General features: G+C 56.8%; 1 protein-coding gene across 1 annotated transcript; it reads left to right on the top strand.

Moving 5' to 3' along the window:
• The first annotated feature begins 1,785 nt into the window (after positions 1 to 1,785).
• On the top strand, positions 1,786 to 3,485 carry MYOD1 (myogenic differentiation 1). Its single transcript, XM_062198091.1, has 3 exons — positions 1,786 to 2,412; positions 2,895 to 2,973; positions 3,235 to 3,485. The coding sequence occupies exons 1-3, from the start codon at positions 1,786 to 1,788 to the stop codon at positions 3,483 to 3,485; spliced, it is 957 nt and encodes a 318-aa protein (XP_062054075.1).
• Positions 3,486 to 18,683: the final 15,198 nt, after the last annotated feature.

Here is an 18,683-nt window from a genome sequence, read left to right as displayed (position 1 = left end):
AGGCCTTCCCGAAGGTGGTGGGAAAGGCACTTCATACTTCAATGGCGGGAATCCAGAAGGGGTGAATGGTGGAGAGCAATTTGCAACCCGAGTAGGGAGAGGAAGGTGAGGACTGCAGATTCAGGAAGATGTTGTGAAGCCCCATGGGGGGCGGGGGGTGTGCTGAGGCTTGTAGGGGAGCCAGATTTGGGGCGGCTGCCTGCTCCTTCTGCTCCCAGCCTCCCCAGGAAGCCTGCAGGGGAGCAACATGGCTGAGGCTTCTGCAGGAGCCCAGCCTGGGGATTGCTTGGTGCTTCAGGGGAGAGCTAGGGAGCCCACCGGGCACACTGCTGCAGCAGGTGCTCAGGGCAGAGCAGGCCCTCTGCCTACCACGGCCCTGCACCTCGAACCGAGGACTTCTACATCCTTGGTCTCTCCAGCTTCTTAGCACCACGCAGCTGCCCCAAGAGAGTCCTCCTATCCCCATATTTAAGCAAATGGCAACTGAGGCTGGGGAAGGAGGTGTGGCTTCCACAGAATCACACCGCTTGGAAACTGGGGAGTTGGGTCCCCCCTGGTGGGCAAATGCCATTCTCAAAGAGTTCTCAGACCAGGTCCCCGCCTTGGGGACCTCTGCGAAAGGCATTTCCCGGGTCTGCGGGGGTCTGGAGCAGACTCAAGCCCTGAGCAAAGGGAGTTCACTTCCCAGCCCAGGAGGCTCTCAGCCTAGCCTCAGGGACACCCGGCGTCAAGGGCGAGGGTGGGCTGGGCGTGAGTCCACCTCGCTGCCTGCAGACCCCACACGACCCGAATTCGGAGAGAGGGGCTAGATTAAGCTCCAGCAGCGAGATCCACACCCGAATAGACGCAGCTCGGTTTCTCAGCGACCAGGAAAGACAAGCAGGGCCCGCGCAGCCCTCTGAGTGACTCGCAGGACAGGGACAGGGACTGGCCGAGTGGCTCTGCCCCCGCGTCCGGTGCGTCTCTGCCTGGCCCTGAACACTCCCCGAGCCTGTCTCTCGCAGCGCGCTTCTCCGCTCCTGACTCCAATGTTCTCCCCCTCCGACTCTGGGCCTCTTTGGTGGTGGTGGTGGGGTCTCGCCTTTGCACCATCTCAGCCCTAAGCGTGTCTCTGCCCCATTATTTTGCATCTCTCTCCAAATCTCTCCCGATCTAATTTCTGCCCCGGCTCTGCTCCTGGTTTCCCCACAAATACGGGACCGAGTAAGAGCCAAACTCCTCCCGGACGGCAGTGAGCGCCCAGGGCCAGCGTTTCCCGCGAACACAGGAGTCGCGTGTTGGAAAGGGTGTGCCTGGGAGCCAAGCGCAGCGGGTCAGGCTGCCAGTCCGCCATGCTCCCTGCTCGGGGAGGGACCGGAGTGTGCGCGCGCGCGCTGGTGTCCACGGGCGGGAGGGGGGCGGGAGGGGGGCCACTCTCTCGTCCTGGCGGCCACCCCGAGGACCCAGAGCTCCGCCCTCCTCTGTTCCTATTGGCCTCGTGCTCCCCCGCCCCCGCCCCCCTTAACCCTCCGGCTTGGGCTCCCGGGGCGCTTAGGCTACTACGGATAAATAGCCCGGGGCGCCTGGCGCTAAGCTAGGGCCGGGGAAGCCCCAGGGCACTGCCGCCGCTCTGCTCGCCGCAGGTCCAGCTGGCCAGGACGCGGCGGGGTGGCGGACAGTCGGGTGTGCCCTCAGACCCCCGGCACTCTGCCATCGCACGGCTGGGGTTCCCCAGCGGCAGAAAGTTCCGGGCAACCCCTGCCGCCCGGGTTGGTGAGGCCGGGCCGCGCCGCCCTGCGCTGGGACATGGAGCTGCTGTCGCCGCCGCTCCGAGACGTGGACTTGACGGGCCCCGACGGCTCCCTCTGCTCCTTTGCCGCAGCGGACGACTTCTATGACGACCCGTGTTTCGACTCCTCGGATCTGCGCTTCTTCGAGGACCTGGATCCGCGCCTGGTGCACGTGGGCGCGCTCCTGAAGCCCGAGGAGCACACGCATTTCCCCGCCGCCGTGCACCAGGCCCCGGGCGCGCGCGAGGACGAGCATGTGCGCGCGCCCAGCGGGCACCACCAGGCCGGCCGCTGCCTGCTGTGGGCCTGCAAGGCGTGCAAGCGCAAGACCACCAACGCCGACCGGCGCAAGGCCGCCACCATGCGCGAGCGGCGCCGCCTGAGCAAAGTGAACGAGGCCTTCGAGACGCTCAAGCGCTGCACGTCCAGCAACCCCAACCAGCGGCTGCCCAAGGTGGAGATCCTGCGCAACGCCATCCGCTACATCGAGGGCCTGCAGGCTCTGCTGCGCGCCCAGGACGCCGCGGGCCCTGGCGCCACCGCCTTCTACGCGCCCGGCCCGTTGCCCCCAGGCCGCGGCGGCGAGCACTACAGCGGCGACTCGGACGCGTCCAGCCCGCGTTCCAACTGCTCCGACGGCATGGTAAGGCCTGGACGCCAGGCGGGAGGAGGGGAGGCAGCCCTTGGGGCGGGGGGGGGGGGGGGATGAGGAGTGGGTGGGTCTGGAGCCTTTTCCGAGGGCGGGGATCTCGCCCTCGCGACAGGCGTGGGCGGACAGGGGCCCGACCCAGGGGTGGACTCGCGTGGCCCCGGCAGCTTGTCGCTGGGGTAGCCTAAGGCTTTGGAAGCACACAGGACGGGTACAATCGGCACGGCTGGGACGCTGTTAACAAAACTTGTTGAGGGATCTGCTCCTTTCCTCCATGGATCCCTGTTTCCAAAATGCAGATCTGCGAGTCCTCCCTCGTTTGGCTCTGCGCTCTGCGGTGCGCGGCTCCTGTCCACCCAGGACAGATCCAGGACCAGAAGCCCTCGGCAGAGTCTCGGGGAGCTGGGGAGGGGGTTGCTTCTGGGAGTGGCGCTCCGGTCCCGCGGGCCTGACGCGGTCCCCCCAACCTTTTGCAGATGGACTACAGCGGCCCCCCGAGCGGCGCGCGGCGGCGGAACTGCTACGACGGCGCCTACTACAGCCAGGCGCCCAGCGGTGCGTATCCCGCATCTCCTTCCCATGTCCCTCTCCCAGCCGCCCTGGCTTCCCTCCACCCAGGACCCCCCCAGCCCCGCCCCACATAGCCTGGCAATGGTGCGGGGGATGAAGCCCCGGCGGGTCGCCTGCCCTGCCGTCGTCCCACACCCTCGCTGGATGGTCTCAGACTCCCGCAAGTCCTCCGAAGCACACGGGGCTCGGGGTGGAGGAGGTAGCCGCGGCTCCACCCCTGCTCACTCCCCTGCCCTCCCCGCACAGAACCCAGGCCCGGGAAGAGTGCCGCCGTGTCCAGCCTTGACTGCCTGTCCAGCATCGTGGAGCGCATCTCCACGGAGAGCCCCGCTGCGCCCGCGCTCCTGCTGGCCGACGCGCCACCGGAGTCGCCCCCTCGCCAGCAGGAGGCGGCCGCCGAGAGCGAGGGCGAGCGCGGAGCACCCACGCCGGCCCCGGACACCGCCCCGCGGTGCCCTGCGGCCGCAAACCCCAACCCCATCTACCAGGTGCTCTGAAGGGGCGGGATGCCTCGTGCGAGGGCGCCGCTGCCTACGCGCCCGAGGGACGGAGCCCCTGGGGCTCCTTCGTGCCCCCAAGATTGAGCTTAAAGCGACCCTCCCGCCCCTCCTCCGCGGCGGCAGAGGTGGGGGAACCCGGCCCCCGGCCCCCGGCCCCCGGCCCCAGGGCGAGCTCACAGTGGGTGTCTTCCAAGCCGCCCCTGCCTTGGCCGCTGGGCGATCGCCTGCGAGCTGGGGATGATCCTTCCGCTTCCTCGACGCCTCCCCTGTGGGGGGAACGGGGTCCCAGCAGACCCACGCCCGGCCCCGCCCCCCTCCGTAGCTACGTCCTTTCAAGCTCCTCCCATCGCACCTGCGGGGTGCGCGCCAGTCCCGCAGGTAACCCACCCTCACCCCGCCCTCCGGTTCAGGACCACTTTTTATAATACTTTTTTGTAATCTATTCCTGTAAATAAGAGTTGCTTTGCCAGAGCAGGAGCCCCGAGGGCTGTATTTATCTCTGACGCATGGTGTGCGGTGCAACGGCGACTTTCTATGTTTATACGGCAGGCGGGCGAGCCGCGGGCGCTCGCTCAGGTGTTCGAAATAAAGACGCTAATTTATGCCGCGGTGGCTCCAGCTTTCCCCGGGGCTCGGGGGCGGGATCCGGAGGAAAACCCGCGAGCCGGGCCAGCTGTCTCGCAGCGACCCCTAGAGGCGACAGACAGATTGCAAGGAGGAAGGCCGCTCAGGGTCGAGGGAGTGGGGATGCCTCCAGGACACACGCTGGGGTTTCTCTGAGTTTGACCTGCATCACACGCAAGGCGGTGGTTCTCATGGAAGCGTGCACATCATATGGACAGCACTGGGTTAAAAGAATCCGTGCCTTGCCCCGCCCCCAGCCGCAGAGATTCTGATGAATGAATCTACTCCAGATCCCCAGGGGGCGCCCCCAGCTGATTCTGAAGGGTGTGCAAAGCTGAGAACGATGCCCCCCTGCACCCCACAGGATGACCCCAGGTGTCTCCCGAAGGGTCACGGAAAGGCGGTGGCCTCAGGTGCCACACGAAGTCCTAATGGAGTGCAGGCTGGGATGGGACTATAGGGGTGATGTAGGCTGCAGGGCCCCTCCAAGCTTGTCACCACAAGGGACAGCATAGCTAGACGAGCACGGACACCTCTGCTGAGCCAGTAACCCGGCGCTTGAGCAGCCTTGCACAGCCAGGTCTCATAGAAGACAGGAGCCGCCAAAGAGAGAGACTCGCAGGACCCGGCATGGCCACAGGTGGCGCAAGTGCTCTTGTCACACTAAAAAGTCTCTGAAAAGAGCAGGGGTCTGGAGGGGGTGCTCTCTGGAGGAGGTGCCCTTAGAGTGGCATCTTGAGAAACAAGAGTAGACAACGCACTTGCAATGCCCACCGACCCACACACACACACCTCGACCCCCAAGGCTGGTTCCCTGCTGGTTCCAACTCACATGTTGTCCCCCTACTCCCAACCCACATGGGAGGGGTACTTCAAAAAGTGTGTTGACATTGGCATTAAAAGAGTTTATTCTGGTGTAAGAAAAATTTTGAAACCATGCATAGTTTTTTCATACTGTGCATTTTCCACGAACTCTTGGAAGATCCTATGCATGTGCCACTGGGACCCAAGTATCTACCTTCCACCCTGCAGATCTGCTTCCTGAAAATCCAACATGCCCACTCTCAAGGGCTTTGTCTGGTGGGGGGCCCGCGGGAACGCAGGCAATGCATGATGCCAGAAGGCATGTCCTCATTATGTGTCTGAGGATCTGCGTTCCACCCTGAGCACGGCCTCTGCTCTCCCCAACACAGCGCCGCAGAGGAGCTGCCCAGAGCTGTTCTGGGACTAATGATCCTAGCCTGTCTGCTGGCTGCCTCCCCAGAGGTCCCTTGGGGTTTTTTACATGCCTCTGAGACCCCTGGGACTCAATCAGCACATGCCAGGTCCGAGGCCGGCTGCACACAGATACCACTGGGTGCGGTTCCTGCCTGGGAGATGCACCCAAGACATTTGGGGGAAGCAGCTGGTTGTATCACAGTGAATGCAGCGCTGGAGTTGGGTGTTTGTCGCAGAGAACACTGGGAGCTGAGAGGAAGGTGCCCTACCCATCTGGAGAAGTGTGGTCCAGCAATTGCTTATAGGAGTCTTGAATGAGCTGGCCAGGGGAGAGGGGCCCAAGAACAGTGTACCAGGCTGAGGAAATACCATATGCAAAGACCCTGGGGTAGAGAAATAAAACCGTGCCTTCATAGAATGGAAAATGCTCTAAGGTAGGCTAAAGGCAGGGGCAGAGTGACAGTGAATCTCATTTAGACTTTACTCCAAGGACAAGTAGGGAGCCAGAGAGGAATCTAAACCTGGTGTGTGTGTGGTGGGGGTGGGGGTGGGGGATACAAATAAATCTTTATTTTAGAAAGGTCAGTTTGGGCTGGCAGAGTGGACATAAAGGAACAAGACTTGAGACAGCACAACTCGCCAGGAGGTCACTGGGGTTGCCCAGGGGAGACAGGACAGGCCCTGGACTAGGGGCTTGCCTGGGGGCGGACACAGGCACAGGATTGGGGCTGGTTGTTGAGGCGTCAGTAGAAGCCGGCTGTGGGAACAGCTGTGAGACAACCTACTTAGTGCTGTGTTATAAATGGTGAGCTGCTCTCTAAGGGACAGCAAGGATGCTGGGAGAGAGTCATGGCATGAATGAGAAGGAAGTGGGGTGAAGAAGAATTTCTGCATGGAGAACCAATGGCATAGGTGAAGACGGCCCCAGATCCCTCCATGTGCAATTAGGAAACAATGGGAACCTGCCCTCCACCAGGGTTTTGGCCAGGCAAGCAAACAGCAAACGGGACTTCAGCCCCCACACGTCAGGCAGGTACATTTGTACAGTGAACAACTTGCACAATGGTTCACAGCACCTTGCTTGCAGAGGCCCTAAGGGAGTGAGGGGAAAGGAATTGTGGATGATGTAGGCTCTGCTTTGCTTGTGAGTAGGTGGTGCCGTTACAGAGGTGGGGACCTCAGGAGAAACAGTTTGGTGACACTTTTCAGTTTCAAGTAACAGAAACCCCATTCCAACCAGCTTAGACCCCACAAGGGCTGGGGACACCCAGGGCAGTGCCCCACAGCACCTATGGGCCCTGGCAGCTGGGCCTAGAGCCCCTCTCCTCATACAGGCTTCCCCCTCCTTGTCTCTACATGCCCCTCCCCCATCCACACTGATTTCCCCAGCCACTCCGAGGTTACTGTAGATCTCACCCTTGAACCCCAGTTAGAAGAACTCTCATTGAACCAGCTTAGGGCATGAGCTAGGATTTGAACCCAGACCCAGGATGAGCGAGCTCCAGAGGCTGCTGTCTCTGTGGACTCTGCAGAAATCAGGCGAGAGGAAGTGAGGGAGGGGGGCAGGTTGAGGTTGGGTCACACCATGGAGGATGGGATATGAGGTCCCTGCCTGGCCTGTCCCTGACCTCAGCCCCCCGGTGGTAGGGGTGGGGGTGGGTTGGCAGGGTGGGGGTGAGGAGTTCCAGCTAAGTCCAACTCCATTTGCAGTGTCAATGAAACATCCCTTGTTTGTGGGACCCTTTTTGACCAGGGTTGGATCTGAGGAAGTCCCAGGGCCGTGCACTCTACAGATACACAAGGAGCCCTCAAAAAGCTCAAGGAGGGGCTGGCGTTGTGGTGCACAGCGAGTAAAGACATCACCAGCATTGCCAGCAACCCATATGGCTTGGGTCCCCACTAATGCGCCTGGGAAAGCAGTGGAAAATGGCCCAAGTGAGCCCCTGCCACCTGCAGGGAGACTCCGATGAAATTGCAGGCTCCTAGCTTCAGCCTGGCCAGCCCTGGCCATTGCAGATGTTTGGGGAGTGAACCGGTGAATGGAAGATCTCTCTGTCTCTCTGTCTCTCTGTCTCTCTCTCTCTCTCTCTCTCTCTCTGAAACTGCCTTTCAAGAGAAAAATAAATAAATGAATATTTTTTAAAAAAAAGTAAGTTCAGGGAAAATGCTCATTATGAAAAAGCTGTCTGTGGGTTTCAAAATTTTTTTTTTATTTTTTAAAGATTAATTATTTATTTGAGAGGCAGAGTTACAGAGAGAGGGAGAGGCAGAGTTAGGTCTTCCATCTGCTGATTCACTCCCCAAATGGCCACAACGTCTGGAGCTGGGCCAATTCAAAGCCAGGAACATCTTCTGGGTCTCCCATGAAGGTGCAGGAGCCCAAGGACTTGGGCCATCTTCCACTGCTTTCCCAGGCCATTAGCAAAGAGTTGGATTGGAAGGGAGCAGCTGGGACTTGAACTGGCACCCATATGGAATGCCAGTTCCACAGCCAGAGGCTTAACCTACTACACCACAGTGCTGGCCCTGGGTTTCAAAATGTTTTACACCAAAATAAACTTATCTTTTAATTCCATTTTTCCAAAAACTCTTTATAGCACCCTCATATGAGATGTGCAAGACTTCTGCATACAAGGATACTTCAAAGGAGTCATAGAAAAATGGAATTAAAAGATACATTTTAGTGCAAAAAATATTTTGACATCCAGAATGGTTGTTCAGTCTTGCAGCTAAGACACCTACATTTTATTTCCTGGTCCAGCTCCTGACTCCAGTTTCCTGCCAGTGCAGACCCTAGGAGGCAGCCGTGATGGCTCAAGTAGCTGAATTACTGCCACCCGCATGGAAGAATCTGGATTGCAGTCCTGCTGCCAGCTTCAGCCTTGGCCCAGCCCAGCCTTCGTAGGTGTCTGAGGAGTCAACCAGCAGTTGGGAGTTTCCACCCTCTCTCTTTCTCTGGATATAGATAGACATAGATGTAGACATAGACATAGACATAGGTATAGATGTAGATATAGTTATAGGTATGGATATAGCTATAGGTATAGATATAGAAACAGGTATAGATGTAGATATAGGTATAGGTATGGATATAGACATAGACATGTAGATATATGCATATATAATGAAAAAGTATGCAAGGCTTCACTTTTTTAATTATTTGAGAGACACACCGAGACACAGATACATGTAGGGATTAGCATTTTTCATGAACTGTCTGAAACTCCTGTGTTGAACTTCAAAACTTTTTACACCAAAATGGACTTGTGTCTTAATTCTGTTTTCCTCAAACTTGCTGAAGCATCCCTGCATGTGCTCGCACAAGAGCACCGGTGTCCCCAGAGGGCCCCACCAGTGGCTGACCCCGTGGAGACAACCAAGCCTGCGGCACAGTGCCCCTCCCTTACCAGAACTCCTTCCAAGGCCCTGCGAGAAGCCTGGTTTCTTCCATTTTTAAAAAAAAGGAGTTATTCATTTATTTGAAAGGTGGGGAAGAGGGGGAGAGAGAGACACACACAGAGAGAGACAGAGAGAATGAATGTGAGAATCTTCCAACCTCTGGTTCACTCCCCAAATGACCATAATGGCTGGGGCTAGGCCAAGCTGAAGTCAGGACCCAGAATTCTACCTGGGTCTCCCCACATGGGCGCCAGGGTTCCAAGCATATGGGTTGTCTTCCTCTGCGTTTCCAGGCTTATTACCAGGGAGCTGGATTGGCAAAGGAGCAGCCAGGATTCAAACTGGTGCTCCAACATAGGATGCTGGCAATGCAAGTGGCAGTTTAACCTGCTGCACCACAGTGCCAGCCCGCTAGTTTCAGTTTGCCATAATAAATCCCCTTAGCCAATCTGTGATGATTATTGAATCTTCCTGTTCTGACTTCCTCTTGCACTGAGGGGCATTGATGGGGATGTTTGAGTCCCATCTACAGGCATAAATTGCACTGGAGTTTAGTGGAATCTATTTTAAATAAATGCAATTTAAAACAGAAGCAATAATAATGAGCAATTATATAAATTAAAATAATTCTGACATTGAGAAGACAATTGTAATCCAAACTATATTTAGATTATACCCAAAATAGTTTATTAAAAGAAAGAGATAACTTTCAACTGCTATTATGGGAAAGACTCTCAATATGTTTGCTAATGCAGTCGGTAAGGAATAGCGAATTAAGGGAGCACAGATTTACCTTTTTTGGTGTTTGGATACAAAATACTGCCATCAGCAGAAGATAGCTTTACAACTCCTGTTGTGCCACCATAACAAAACCTCAGCAACATCCACATAACGTTTAATGCAACTTGTCGATTTACAGTATTTCAAATATCCCACCACACCAGAAGGTCCAGGATGCTTTGACCTCTTGCAGCCCACAGATGACAAACACTTGACTGAGCACTTCCCAAATTTGACCCAAACCCTGACTAATGTGCGTGATGTTTGCCAAAGACTTGTGAAAGACGTTTCCCTAAATTATAAGGAAAACAGTACAAAATTAGTCCTGGTAGAAAGCCATTGTCACATGAAGAGGCAGTGGAAGAATCTGCCGTTGGGTGCATGCGGGAGGGGAGGGCAAGACCGAGAGATAGGAGAAAGGGGGAGCCAGAGGAGGGACACAGAGGGATGAGATGAGGAGGGAGACAAAGACGGGCAAAGACGGTGATGTGAGAATGATGAAGCAGCATCTACCCCACGTGCACGCAGAGCCCCGGCATTTAGAAAATTACATCTGAGACTGCAACACTTGTTCTTATGCCATACAGGGTCATTTGAGCCTAGTTCCCAAGTTTTGTTTCTTCAGACCACATTGAACGGTAGACTCCAGTTCATGGAGAACTCTTCCCAGGAGCAGGGGGAATGAGTCCCAGAATCTGTCACCGGCTCCAGGAGTCCCTGGAATCCAGGCCTGGCTGTGCCATTCACCAGCTCTGACAGCCTGGGGATGCGACCTAGCCTCTCTGGACTTCAGCTTTCTCTCTGGCTAATGATGTAGTGATTTTGAAAGGCCTGTGCCTTAAAGCGCTTCAGAGAAAGAACAAAGAAAATGAAGTGGATGTTTTACGGAGAAGAGGATAGGGACCAGGTTCATCTCAGCACAGACAAACAACATAACCTCCTCCTGAACTGCTCCCTTCCTTTTCCCCTCCCCAGAGTCTTACGGAGATATAACTTACATATCATAAAATTCACCCTATAAAGTGTGCCTTTCAGTGGTTTGTAATCTATCCACAAGGTTGAGTGCTATGATCTGAAAATCATTTGGTCCTTGGATGTATGCAGCTTAGTCCGCAGAGTCTCACGTTACTGGTTCTGGGAGGGTGGAAACTTAGCCAATTATGGTGCTTGGAGGCAGGGCCTTTGGGAAGGGTTCGGGTTGGGTTAGGGCACTAAGGTGACACCCCAGGACCCCATCCTGGTGGCTTTATAAGGAGAGGCAGACAGGCAGACGCACACCCACCGTCTCCTGCCGTGTGCTGCTCCAGGCCACCTGCAGATTCTGCAATCACCAGAGGCAGAGCTGCCCAATCTTGAACTTGAACCTCCACGACTGTGAGCTAAATCAACTCTCTTTCTTGATCAAGTCTGTGTCCTCGGGTATTGCATCATGGAAATGAAAAACTGACCAATGCGCTGTGCAGCCATCACCACTGTGAAATTCCAAACATCTGTATCACCCCCATTAGTAGTCACTCCCTACCCCCGACAGCCCCTCACCTTTCTGGCTGTATGGACAGTTTATAAGAATGTAATCAAACAACGTGTGGCCTTCTACGTGTGACTTTTTCACAGGGTGTTTTCCAGGTTCATCCATCTTGTAACATACATCGATACTTCCATTCTTTTTCATGGCTGAGTAACACTTCACTCTATGGCTACAACACATTTTGTTTATCCATTCATTAGCTGAGGGCATTGGGTTGTTTCCGTTTCTTAACCATTATGAACGTTCCCATGCAAGTTTTTCTAGAAACATGTGCTTCTAATTCTCTTGGGTATATATACCTAATATTGAAATCTCTGTTAATTTTTCAAGGAAATGCTAGGCTTTTGCAAAGCAAATGCGCCATTTTCCATTCCCATGAGCATGCACGAGGGCTCCGGTTTCTCCGGATCCTTGACCACCCTGATTATTATTGTTTTTTTTTTTTTTTCATTGTCGTCTTAGCGGATGTGAAGTATGACCTCGTGGTTCTGAGTTGTAGTTCCCTAATGACTAGTGAGGTTGGGCATGTTTTCATGTGCTTATTGGCAGTTTGTACATTTTCTTGGGAGAAATGAATATTCAGACCTTTTGTTCATTTTAAAATTAGGTTATTTGTGGGCTGCGCATTTGGTCTAGGGGTTCGGTTGCCTGTATGTCATGTCAGAGTGCCTGTGTACCGGTCCTGCTAACGCACAGCCCGGCAGATACCAGATGGTGGCCCAAGTACTTGAGTCCCTGACACCCCGTGTGAGTCTGAGACCTGAACTCAGTCCCTGGCTCCTCCTCCTCCTCTGGCCCAGACCTGGCTGTGGCAGGGATTTGGACAGTGAACCAGTGGACGGGAGCTCCGTGTTTCTCCCTCACTCTGTCTCTCTTTTGTTTAAAATAGGTTAATTGTGTTTTTCTTGCTGAGTTTTCAGAGCTTTTTTGTACATTCTAGACACTATTTACAACTGTTTTCTCCCACCATCTTATAATGTTCTTGATCATGTTGTTTTATTCTGCCGAAGTCCAATTTACCAATCTTTAGTCTCTTTTTGTTAGTGTTTTTGATGTCATGTCTAAGAAGCCATATCTAACCCAAGTTCTTCTAAGAGTCTTGCAGTTTCAGCTCATGATTTAATAATTTGATCCATTTTTAAGTTTCTACACAGTGTGAGAAAAGGCTCCAAGTTCAATCTTTGGGATTTCCAGTTGTTCCAGCGTTATTTACTGAAAAGACCATATTTTTCCTATTAAATTGTCTTGACACCCTTGTCAAAAATTAATTGCCGATAACTTCATGGTCTTGTTTCTGGATTCTGAATTCTATTCCAGTGAACAATGGACGTGTCCTTACACCAGCGCCATATGGTCCTGTGTACGGCAGCTTTGTAGTTAGCTTTGAAATCTGGAACCAACACTCTTGTTTGGCTTTTCTGAGGCCCTGGCATTTCAAGTTCGTCTCTAAGTAGCTCTGACCTGATGATACTTTCAGTTACATGACCCTTGCCTAGTACATCCTGGGAGCCGTAAATGTGCATGAAAATTTAAAATAGGTCTTTCTGGTATACAGGAAAGAAATGCTTATCTGGGGTAGGGTCCATGATTTTTCATTCTCAGTCATCTCTGATGCAGCTTATCAATGCTTTATCAACTGAAAATCATTCTGCACTTGCAAAAGGAGTTGTAACTGTTTTGGTTGTCAAAGTATTGTACCTAGTTTTCTCGGTGGTATTTGTCAACTTTTTAAAAATGTATATTTGGTTCTGATTTCTTTAAAATATTCACTTCTTCCCTTGCTTTTTATTTATTATTTGATTTCTTGCCTTCTATTTTGAAAAAGTCATGGCTTGGGACCCCTCCCACCTGCACTCTGCTGACCCGGCTCCCCCGCAGGCTGACGCACAACTCTGCACAGCAGGGGAACCACTAGGCTCCTCGGACAAGCCCTGGGGTCGCCAGGAGTCCCCAGCTCCTCTTGGGAGAGAGCTCGGTGGCCTCTGCCCAGTGCTGCTGGGGACACACTTGCAGAAGTGCCTGCACACCATCATCCCTACACACATGGACCCCTGACTGTGTTCACACACCTGCTCCCCTGCCTTCATCATCTCCCACCTCCCCACCTCACCCCACAGCCAGCCCCGACAGGCGGTGAGGCCCCGCCTTCTCAAAGACTAAGTCCAGGGGCGGGCGGCAGCTCTGCCCGGGACCCATAGCAACCCCCTAAGGCTAGGGATTGGCAGGGGTCTGCGACGGAGAGGTGGGGTAAGAGCTGGCTGCTGAGGGATGGCAGCTGGAGAGAAGCGGAGAGGAGGTGAGGCACTCTCCTGCTTAAACCCCATCGAGTATCACTCCCTTGCCACACATGAGGAAACAGAAGCCTAAAGAAGGAATGTGCCTGCTTCATTCAGCTAGTGAGCATCAAAAATGCAATTTGGACCCAACACTCTAGATCAAGGATTCTCTTAACCAGAGGAAATCCCCTCCCCCTCCCTCCGCCCCCAGGGGGCTTTGGCAGTGTCCATAGACCTTTGATGATACCGGCTGGGGAAGCGGCTTCTACTGACATCTAGTGGATAGAGGCCTGCTAAACATTGCACCTTGCACAGTCTGGAGCAAGCTCGAAAGCAAGCAAGAGTGTGTGGCTGCACACACACACACACACACACACACCGTTCTAAAGCGTCAGCAACACAGACGTTGGAAAAATCCTGTTCAAGACACCTTCCCAGACGATTCCTCACCTTGGCCCCTTTCTAGGCTTCCCATGGTCTAAGAGAAAACAGAATTTGCAAGCAGTAGCAGCTCTACCCCGACTCCTACCCCAGCCCAAGTTAGCTACCAGGGTCACTGCTCAAGCTCCTGATCCTATGACCAAGGTCATCAGTTTCCCACGGTGACACCTTGAGGTTCACTCCCCCCTGCCCATCAGAGGGAGGAGGTCTGGTTTGGGAAGCCGACGCCACCTGCTGTCCCCACTGCCTACCATCACAGCAAGTTATCCCACCAAGCCGACTCTCCCAGCACTCTGCTGATGGTAGCTTCCAAGCACGGCCGCGAGATGGCACCCCAACCCATCAGGAATGCAGAGGCTCTGGGCCTGGAAGAGCCATGAAGAATATGCCAACCTGGACAAAGGCCTGGGGGCTGGACTTGGACCAGGTCCAGGGCCTCGCACACCCAGATCTAAGGCCTGTGAGTGCTGGATGTGCAAATGGAGGCCACACTTGGCTTCGGGACTCTCTTCACCATTGTCTAGTTCACTGCCAGCCCCAGCTCCTCCTCCAGCCCCTTGCTTGCACACGGAGCTCCCGGGAGCCCGGCACATCCTCCCCTCCAGCCTGCACACAGCCGAAGAGCTGAGGATGTAGGCATGATGACTGTTCCCAACACCAACGGCAAAGAAACTGAGGCACAGAGAAGTTGCATGACTTGTCCAAGGTCACAGTTAGCTGGGATTTGAACCCAGGTGGTCTTGTGCCCGCATCTGTGCTTTAAGCCACTGCATACTGTCCTCCACCCCCAGTAGCTCATCACCTCCTCCCACCACCCTCCCCAACGCCCAAAGACTGTGTGGCATGGGACCACAGCCTACTCTGCAGGGGGAGCCGGGATAAAGGCGAGAGCTCAAAAGTGGAAAAGGGGTGAGGCTTTAGGGTCTGTGGTCAGTGTTTGTGACAAGCTAACTTCCCCACTCCTATGTCTCTGCTTCTTATTTTCTTTCTTTCTTTTTCTTCTATGTTGCCCTGTTGGTTTTTCTGGGCTTCTGCAAATGCCAGCCTTCTGTGTGAAGAGGAAGTGAGAGAAGGGACTTTTATGTGCCGCTTAGGATACAGAAGGGGTTATTTCTTGAGGCCTAGGCTGGGGGAAGGGCTGGTGTCACCAGGGCTCCAAGTGAGAATCCTAAAGTGGAATGTGTGGGTCACCTCTGCACAGCTGACTTCTCCCCGAGCCGCCTCTGCGTGCGGCCTAGGGCATTTTAAGGTGTGATGTGTGCCTGTCATGTTCTCGCTCCCTCCAGCCCTGGACTGCATCTCTTTTCCTAGCTCATTACCCAGGGTGAGGCCTGGCCAGAGCCCCTAGGCATCCACCTTTCCCCTTACTTGGGGCCCTTTGCCTCTGTCTCTCCACCTCTGGGTCTCACAGCAGCTCCCCATGAAGACTCCCCCATGGGGTCCTGGCCAGGGTGTGTTCTGTGTACTGACTTCCTAAAGGGTCCTGGGTAAGTCCCACTCTGGCCTTGGTAAGGGGCCCCGACTCCCAGTCTCTGCCACGGGGCTTCTTGGGTCCCAGCCCCTCTCCTGGCCTTTCCTGAGTCAGGGAGACCTCATTGAGCAGCCACTGCTCTAAGCACTGTGCAGGGAAGCACATGGGGAGCCCTGGAGGAGCTGAAAGTTGTTTTCGGGCAAAAGGATGAGCTGTAGAGAAGGTCTGGGAGCCGTCCTCTGATCCCCGGTGCTTCTGCAGGAGGGAGAGGAAGCAGGGTCTTCAGCCCTTAAGCAGCCATTGCAGATGTCTAGGGCAGGTGAGGGGGGAGTGGCTGGACATGAGGCTGGGGAAAAGGGACACTCTGGAGAGGCCTGTCTCTGGTCTCCCGGTCCCGATCTCACCATCTGGGCATGCGTGTGTGCCCAGCTCTCTGTGCCCCTTCCACTCTCCCTTAGGAAGTCTTGGGGCAGAGCTTCCTGAGAGCCTATGTCTTGGGGACCTGCGTATGAGCCAGGCTGGGCTACACCAGGCCAGGCCTCTTCATGGTCAGGAGACAGGTCTCACACAGGTTGTGGTGAGAGGGACACTCAAAGACATGCTCATCCCTGCATTGCTCTGAGACTGAGAAAGGAGCAGCTCCTAACTGGAAAAAAGCATGCAGACCAAGCTCTGGAGGGAGGGAGTGTGCACCTGTCCCCAGACGCCAGTCCTCTGTTCGTCTGTCCAGCTCTCTCTCCAGTTCTGAGTTACCATCCTCTCTCTCCCATTCTCCCTCCATCCGTCATCTCTCACCCTTCTCCACTCCTCCAAGCCCTTTCCCCACGGCACAAGGACTCTCTGTGGCTGGGTGATTTCCCTGGCCGGGTGATGGCAGAGATGGCCACAGCACTGCTTTTTCCCCAGGCCCGCAACAGCATCTGTGTGTGGGGCAGTGTGGAGGGACGGCAGCTTGCACAGTCAGCAAGTGCCAACAGGTATAAACAGGAGCCTCAGGTCTCCTTAATTAAATCACCCTTTGCCCAGGCAGCTTGTGTTCGATTGGGCTGGGCTGGGATCAATAAGCCGCTTTCCCAGCCCAGCTGCCCCTTGGAGCTGGGCCCGTCCTCCCGTGTCCTGCCCAGGCCCACCTACCCACCTCCCTTTCCCCTGCCCCCCGCCAATGCCTGGAGCCGGTGGAGGGCAGAGGCTGCGGCTGATTCGTCTCCTGTGCCCTTGTGCCTGGGACAGAGCCTGGAACAAGCAGGGAGTGGAGGAGTGAGGGCTGGGCTAAGGTCAGCGGGGGCACTGGCAGCAGGCAGCAGCCAGGAAGGCTGTGAGGTCCAGACTGCTACTCCCACCCCTAGGAGCCACTGTGAAGCTGTGGGCCTCACTGCAGGCAGCAGCTCCCACCCAGCCCCACAGGCAACACAGGGTGGCCCCAAAGGCAGCTGAAGCCCCATGGGGAGAAGAATGTCAACATTTAATGGGGCTTAGGAGCAGTATCCCCCGTGACCCCTGAGAGCACCCAGGGACCCACACTTGGCAGACCAGCGGACTTGGGGGGGGGCTCCCAGGAGATGAGGTCAGTCCCAAGCTTCCATGAGTCCAGGGCCTTTTGGTTTTGATTTTGGGGTGCTGGTTTTACATAATCTTTGAGCTGTTTATTAAAATGTGAAAAGCGGCTATGGCTTTCTGGGAAAATGTTGATCTGAGAATTCACCGAAATGCCAAGTAGTAAGCGGTGGCAGGGGGTGAAAAGCGGCCAGGATTGGTTGTTTGTGATAGTTTAGAGAACAAGGCGTGTGTGTGTGTGTGTGTGTGTGTGTTTGGAGTCCATGCAACGGGATAGCTATGGAAGCATCGCGGGGTTCCAGATTCCGTGCGAATGGTTGGTATGAAAGCGCTCCGTGGATCTATCTATCGCGCCGGATCCCGGACAAGGTGTCTCTGAGGACCCGCTGGGAGCGCCTCGCCTCACCAGGGGATCAGACAGTTCCGGGTTTGGAAGGAGAGGGGCGGGTGCCTACGACGCCCTTGTCACCTCAGTGTGACCCGGGGCCGCGGGCCCAGACGTCTCTGGGAGCCCCCGCCCTCCGAGCAGCGCTCCCTGGGGCGGAGCGTCGGCGGGTCCCCCGGGAGCAGCGGGAGCCGTGCGGGGCGGGCGCCCCCAGCGCTGGGGTGGAGGGAGGCCCGGCTCGCGCTGGGCTGGGAGGGGGGCGCGGAATCAGGGCTTTTTAGGACCCAGCGCGGCGCCTCCCTCCGGGGGCGAGTGCGGCTGCGCGCGCCGTGTGCCCGTGTCCGGAGAGCGGCGGGCTGGACGCGGACCGCGCGAGCGAGCGAGCCAGCCAGCGAGCTGAGCAGCAGCTCCGGCGGCGGCAGCGTCGCGGCGGCGGCGGCGGCGGCCGCTCCGCGCCTCGCCTCCCTGGCCTCGCCGGCCTCGCCGCGCCGCGCCGGGCCCCGCCACCCCCGCCTCCCGGGCCCGACCTCCGCAGCCCCCCGGCCTCGGCCGGCAGCGCCCACCGCCTGCCCGAAGCCGGGAGCGGAGCGCGGGGCGCAGAGGCACCGGAGCCAGTGCCGGCCGGCCCCGCAGACCAAACCCAGCCGGCAGAACCCCCGTCCGGCCCCACGCAGCTCCGCCACCGTCTGGGAGCTGTCCCTTCAGCACCGCCGCGGAAGCCTGAGTCCCAGCGCAGCCCAGCGGAGCCCAGGTCGAGCCTGAGCGCCCGGAGCGCGGCGCGCAGCGGCCGCCGCACCGAGCAACACCCGGGCGCCCCTGCCCAGGGGACCCGCCATCTCCTCCGGGAGGCGGGGAGAAGGAACGAGGAGGGCGGGCGGGCGCGCCCGCCGCCGGGGGGAGCAGGCAGCCAGGCAAGGAGAGAGGGGAGGGGGCCGGAGCCCGCCCTGCGCCCCGCGCTGCAGCCCCGCCACGCAGGGAGGAAGGCAGCCGGCATCCATCTCCCAGGCGCGGAGGACGCGCTGCGGCGACCACCGCACCGCGGAGCGCGCATTTCCCGGCCCCCTCTCCTCCCCTCCCCCTTCTGGGAGCTGGTCTCTATCTGCCTGGCCCCATAAGCTTTGTGTCGATTTCTCCGCTCTCCCGCTGAGATGGGGATGGAAGCCCGGCCCCCCCACCCTCTCTCCCCTCCTCCCGGGGCTCGCCGCTGAGCGCCGCCCCCCTCCCTCTCTCCCTCCCTCCCTTTTTCCTCCTCTGCCTCCTCCACAGCCAGACCAGCTCCCTCCCACATCAAGCGCCTGGAGACCCTTGGGATCCGGCGCGCACTTCCCTGGACCAAAAAGCGCCCCGAACGACGGGTCCCAGCCGCTCGCTGGGGTGGCCAGAGCCGCGGTCCTCTGTTCCCCCGACGGCTGGGGGGAGGGGGGAGGAGGCCGCGCGCCCCCCTCCCCGGCACCGACTCCCCCTGGCGGCCGCTCCCATGGGTGTCGCTGGGCCGCGCCATGCCTAAGGGGGCGCCGCG

Source organism: Lepus europaeus, chromosome 7 (assembly GCF_033115175.1).
Source record: "Lepus europaeus isolate LE1 chromosome 7, mLepTim1.pri, whole genome shotgun sequence".
In the NCBI taxonomy this organism is placed as follows: domain Eukaryota; kingdom Metazoa; phylum Chordata; class Mammalia; order Lagomorpha; family Leporidae; genus Lepus; species Lepus europaeus.
This window is presented reverse-complemented; position numbering and strand designations above follow the sequence as displayed.